The sequence below is a fragment of the Notothenia coriiceps genome, unplaced genomic scaffold, assembly GCF_000735185.1.
Source record: "Notothenia coriiceps isolate Sejong01 unplaced genomic scaffold, NC01 NC01_scaffold00005435, whole genome shotgun sequence".
Taxonomy (NCBI): domain Eukaryota; kingdom Metazoa; phylum Chordata; class Actinopteri; order Perciformes; family Nototheniidae; genus Notothenia; species Notothenia coriiceps.
Genome location: NW_011338136.1, coordinates 10,781 through 17,267, shown reverse-complemented (window position 1 = coordinate 17,267; position 6,487 = coordinate 10,781). Strand labels below are relative to the sequence as shown.

General features: G+C 37.8%; 1 protein-coding gene across 1 annotated transcript; it reads right to left on the bottom strand.

Moving 5' to 3' along the window:
* Positions 1-173: 173 nt before the first annotated feature.
* LOC104942914 (Williams-Beuren syndrome chromosomal region 16 protein homolog) lies at positions 174-4,237 on the bottom strand (the record flags this gene model as incomplete). Its single annotated transcript, XM_010768225.1, has 3 exons — positions 4,113-4,237; positions 2,604-2,889; positions 174-319 (listed from the first exon to the last, which is right to left on the bottom strand). Coding segments are annotated over exons 2-3 (431 nt in total), but the record flags the coding sequence as incomplete, so codon positions are not given.
* Between the last annotated feature and the right edge of the window lie 2,250 nt (positions 4,238-6,487).

Genomic DNA, 6,487 nt, shown 5'->3' with positions numbered 1-6,487 from the left:
TTCCCTCCCCGTCGACAGGGGGTCGCCAGTCTCTTGCACTGTTATTTTGGGGGTCGCGGGCTGAAAAGTTCGGGAACCCCTGGTTTAAAAGAATGAAAAATGTATAAACATATTGTTTAACAAAAAAAATGGTAATGCTTTTTAAAGATATTTTAGAGCATAATGTTTTAAACTTGTCCATAAACTTACGGCGGCTGTCCTGCGTGCGCTGGAAGCCGAGCTGAGAGTCCTTATTCAGGCCCATGCCCCACAGCTTGATCACATCTTTGGTCTGCGAGGCGATGAGCGTGAAGCCGTAACCACAAGCAGCCGACGAGATCTACCACAGAAGAAGAAACTTTATTATTGTAACACCTCCCACACTTTCTTTGTAATACTTACAGTGTCCTGTGCTAAAGATGAACACCTTTAAACCAGGACTCCAATATGTAAATGGACTGAACTCATATCGCGCTTATCCAGTCTTTAAGACCCCTCAAAGCGCTTTACATACTACATGTCATTCACCCATTCACACAGAGCAGTGCACCTTACTCTAGGACCTAACATTCACACAGAGCAGTGCACCTTACTCTAGGACCTAACATTCACACAGAGCAGTGCACCTTACTCTAGGACCTAACATTCACACAGAGCAGTGCACCTTACTCTAGGACCTAACATTCACACAGAGCAGTGCACCTTGCTCTAGGACCTAACATTCACATACCGTTGGCCATCGGGAGCAACTCAGGGTTAAGTATCTTGCCCAAGGATACATCGACATGTTGACTGCACCGGCTGGGATCAAACCCACCTTCTGGTTGAAAGACGACCGCACCCCCTCACAGCCACAGTCGCCCCGAATATGTATTAAACAATTAACAATTATCAATGACATGTTGTGTATTCTATCAAGTTAGTAGAGAAGCAAAGATGAATCCCAAACGTTTAAGTTAATTGGTTTTAGGAAGAAAAGTCCACGTGTGATTTTAGCTTCTTACATGTCAACACTTTCTGGTTTATTTTCAATTCAAGATTCAATGGTTTTAATGTCATATGCACAAAGCTACAGTTTAGAAATGGCAATGAAATCCTTCTGACCTGAGCTCCTCCAATGTATATAATAAAATACAAATAAAAGAATAGTGCAAGAAGTCTATATACAAGTAAATAGAATATGATATATAAGAACAGAATGTAAAATGTAATATTGAACAGTGAGATGAAATCAAATACGGTTAGATTTTCAAATATTTTTTGATTTGACTCCTCTGTCAGTAAAGTTAGACACTCAACAATATGGCTCCGGCGATGATGGCTGCCGTGTCTTTAGTGCATTGTTGGAGGAGCTCAGGTCAGAAGGATGTATTGCCATTTCTACACTGTAGCTTTGTGCACATGGCAATAATAATAATAATAACACACTTTATTTGTATAGCACCTTTCGTGCACAAAGCAGCCCAGAGTGCTTTACAGAAAACACAACAAGAATACTAAAATAATATTAAAATAAATACAGAACAAGATAAAACATCAACTGTGATCCTAATGACATTCCCTTGAATTAAAGCTGACAAGAAATTAAAATGGGTTAAAAAGCGCCCGCTCACCTACGGTCCGCAAACTCTGCTGACTCCTTCAAAAGTTATTTAAAGACATTCCTGTTTGGGCAGGCGTTTGGGTAACCTGTGTGCTTTTATTTGATTCAATTGTACCCTATGTTTTTATTGTGTTTTTAGGACTTCTTAATCAGTAGCGTAGCCAGGGATTATAGTGTGGGTGGGCCTGGAGAAATGTAGGTGGGCCAGGGGGAGACTTATTAAGCGTGGGGTCTGAGCTGAAACTTCATTCATGATTCTTTTTTTTTTTTTTAATGCACTAATTAAACATAAGCATAAACTAGCAGTGAAAACAAAAACATAGGCACGGCGGCCTCAGAATGTTAAACTGACATCCACATGACTGGCTCGGCGGCCACAGGTTGTTTATCCTTGACAGTCGCACAGTGGGCACACACTGAGAGTCTTTTCATATTCAGCACACGCTTCACTGCAGACCTCAAGAAGAAATAAGACTTTCATTCACTCACGGCAAAACTTACTTTACTTACTAATTTACTCACGGTAAAAAAAATGCACTCCCTATTCCATTGTCATGAAGGTGGAATCTAACTATATCCAGAATACGTTTTATTGGATCCAGGCAGGAAACATGTTTATTTCTGCTGTAAAGTTACATTTTAACATGGGGGTCTATGGGAATTGCTCCTTTCTGCATCCACCCCCTGTCGGCCACTAGAGGAACTGCAGTTTGTGGCTCTTCCTTCTGGGCTTCCCGGCTATGCCCCAGAGTTTGCCGCTTGTCAGGAACGTCAAAATCGATATGACGCGCTGATTGGCTGTGGGTGGGCGAGACGTGCATGTGGGTGGGCCCACAGCTACGCCACTGTTCTTAACACGTGGCTTGTGTGGTCATTTATTATTTTATGATTCCTATGATGTTTTAATGTTTTGTCAAGCACTTTGTGACTTTGTCTGCGCTTTATAAATAAATGTTACTTACTTAAAACCTTTGAATCTTTGAATACGGCCCTATATGACGCTCTTTAAAGCTGCTTTCACCTGCTCTGCTGTCTCCAGACGGTACGGAGTCAGCTGGTATTTGCGAGGTTTCTTCCTGCCGCTGTCCGGCACCACCAGGCTGGGGATCCCCAGAGCGCCGGTGAACGAGAAGCCCCAAACAAACACCTTGTGGCTGGGCTTCTTGTTGTGGCCGACGTACTGAAACACTGGACCAGAGTCGCTTCTCTCCCGCGGGCTGGAGGACTTACTGAGGGTCGAATAACCACAGACCTGAAGGCCTCTGGTGACGTGACGAGAGCAGAGACGCACACAGGGGAGAGCCATCCTGTAGGGAGAGGAAATACAGGGATACATATTGTTAAATCAATACAGCTTATTAGGGTTTTTTACTGAACATATTTCATTCCATTCTATTTCAATGCATATATTGCTTTATTTTACTATAATTTTAATATTATTATAGCGTTCTTAAAATAGTTCTCTGTGTTTTTTTTGTTTTTTTTGTACTTTTATGTATGCACCACGACACCAAGTCAAATTCCTCGTACGTGTCAACCTACCTGGTAATAAACACGTTTCTGGTTCTGATTCTTATAGTTAAATACAGTGAGGTGTTTTGGGCTGATTCATTGGTCGTTGTACTTGTTGAGTTTCTTTAGTATATTTACATTTGGTGTAAATAGGTAATAATATTTAATAATAAAGCTTTATTTGTATGTCACTTTGCATACACCAGGTGCAGCTCAAAGTGCTTGTTTTTATTATTTTTAATGTTCAATCGTTTTAACATGAGGGAGATTATTGTCCTGGTTTATGTTTTAATTGAAAATATATCAAAAGAAAGTATACTATTACTTGCTTATATGTGTCCTTGTTATGTATATAGACTTGTACAGTTGGTTTTCATTTGACACTGTGAAACAATCTGTAAAAATAGACAAATATTTGCAGACCTCTTGCAGAAACAACCAAATATATAGTACAATTAAAAAAATAGTCTTATTTAAATGTTTTTAACTGCATAAATGCACGTTTAGTTTTGATAAGCAGCTACATCTGTTCACCTGTGTATTGAATAGCTGAGATAAAATGTAACAGCACAAAACCCTGTACAAAAATCGAGACACAATATGCTGATTTAGTTTGATTAAAAGTTAAACAGATAATACTGAGAGATATTGACATTTTTCAAAGCCTCAGAGCCTATTAGTTAATTCGGCTTGATTCTGGTCCATTTAACAGCTGTATATTTTAATTAAATGTCACATGTGTACCTCCCCATTAGCAAGCTCCTTCATTACTGCTAATGCCACTTAACTGTCATTAGCAAACACAGGTCAAACGCCACATTTAGGTTAAAAATGATCCTATAACAAGTTGTTTGTGTATTACATTAATGCCGAATAAAATAGTGATTCCTAATCATTCGTTTAAGACAATGAGCCATGTTGTAGGTTCAGTAAAACAGCCACAATAACAACAGAAGTATTAAATCATCAGTATTATGATCGGAGTTTCACCACGTGTTCTGAGATCAATTTAACTTACCTTTACTTCCTGATCCAGGTTTAATAATGTGTTTAAAAGGTAGACAATCTAACTGTTACAATACAAAAAGCGATGTGAATCAGATGAAACTAGAGTTAAATATTTCAATGTCATTTTCACGCGTTTGTTTACCTTTAGTTAATCTGAGTAACCCGGATGTTCTTCTTTCTCATGTGCAGGAAGCACTGCGCCATCGACTGGACTGGAGGCTGTAATGCATGGATGTATAGTACTGTACACACACTATTATAATATATTTCACATTTAAAAATAATTAAAACAATACATAGAATTATATAACATATCCGGATATTTTATTTTTGTATCTTAAAGTGAAGCTTATTTTTATAAATCTTGTATAAAATGTATGTATTAATTAATTACATGTTAATTGTTAGACGCTTTTATCCAATGCGACTTACATACTCAATACTGAGGGCAATCCCCACAGGAGCAATTTGGGGTGAAGTGTCTCAGGGACACAACGACATGCTGACTGTAGTGGGACTCAAACTTGCTATCTGATTCGAAGATCAGCGCATTAACCCACTGCGCCACACGCCTCCCCTATTAATGACCGAATGATATAGGGAAAATCAAATGTCCAATCTGAGGTCTGTTGAAATATGCATCTATGTTATATTTGGACATTAACATTTTTTTTTTATTGAAATCTTGGCGAAAAAGCAAGTAGGCTATTTCTCACGTGTTGAGATACTTCTTTGAATAGAATAGAATAGAATAGAATATATCTGTATTGTCATCATACAAAGTACAATGACATTTATTTGGCAACTCTCACTGCAGTAAAAAATAGACACAAATAAATAAATAAATAGAGAGGTAAAAGCAGAGGTAGTAGCGATGACAGTGCAACGAGATAAAATTAAATGTCAATGCGCATATTTACACTTATGTACAGTCTAAAAACATTAAATGTATACAACTGTATAACAGTAGTGTATTTCTAACTGTGTGTTATAGGGTTATAGTACAAAGGATGCAAGTAAAATAGCCATATATATTTCTAAATAGTTGCAGTCTTTGAGGGGCGGAGGGGTTATGAGTCCAAAAAGGTTGAGAACTACGGGGTCAGAAAATGTAGATAAATTAACCCTTAGATGCCCGAGTGACTACACTCTTCCATAAGTGGGTCAAAAAGGACCCGTATTAGAATAATATGTGTTTTTATGCCATTTCTGTCATTTTGGTTAAGAAAAATAACTTGTATAATATTTAGTATTATATTTTGGTTCACACTAGAAATATTTTATATTTAATTTTTCACCATTTCTAATTTTAGACATTTTTTTTACATTTTGAAAAAAAACGTTTTGAACACATTGATGCAAAAATCTCCGCTATTCTGACACCCTCACAGTATTCCAGTTCCTTTTCAAAACTCATCTCTTCTCCTCTTGTCTACTCATAGCCCACCCCCATCAATCCATGCCGGTTGATCAAGTTTGATAGTCCCACCCTAACCTTCCCTTATATTGTAAAGCGATTTTGAGTCCTTGAAAAGCCCTATTCAAATATAATGTATTATTATTATTATTATACTGACAGGTATCAGATCTTGCTGTGTAAAATAATCTCCCTGAGAGGTGTCACTTGTGATGTCGTCTGTGTGGTCTACAGTGAATGTATTCCTAACAGCAACAGGTGATAAGAATCAAANGTTCCCAGAGGACCCCATAGGAAATGCATGCGGGTCATTTTTTGACCCACTTATGGAAGCTTGGGGTAGTAATACAAAAACTACAATTTCTTAAAATGTCAATTTAAAATGTGAATGGCATAATATCCAAAACATGTTTTTTGAGGAATAGCTGGAATATGAAATGATAAAAAAATGTAATTACAAAGATACTCTAAGAAAACCACCTCGCCGGGTCCAAAAAGACCCACTTATGGATCTAAGCGTTAAGAAAACGTTCTTCAAAGTGAAGTTGCTTTAAGTGTCCATGACTGACTGATAATCTACTCTGGTTTCAGATTAGAGGGACTGGAAGTTTAGAAGTGGGTTAATGCTGCCATCAGGGGATTCTCACAGGTCCCTCTCCTGCAGAGGGTTTGCAAAGCAACATGTCAAAAGCATATGACAGTCATTTGACGCCATCATTCATATAAATAACGATACATTTATAGAACTCGTGTGGAAACAATCAGAACATTTGGAGAAGAGCGGTTGAAAAAAATGCCCAAAAACTTTTTTTATTTAGTTGACATTTAAGAGTCAATACATCACAAAACGCTTTCAATACCCGATACAAAATAAACATTTTGTCCATTTTTTAGGAAGCTGCAGTCGGCCATCTAAAAGCAGGTATATCTGCAGAGAGACTTTAATCCTTTAAGAGGATCAGGTCTGA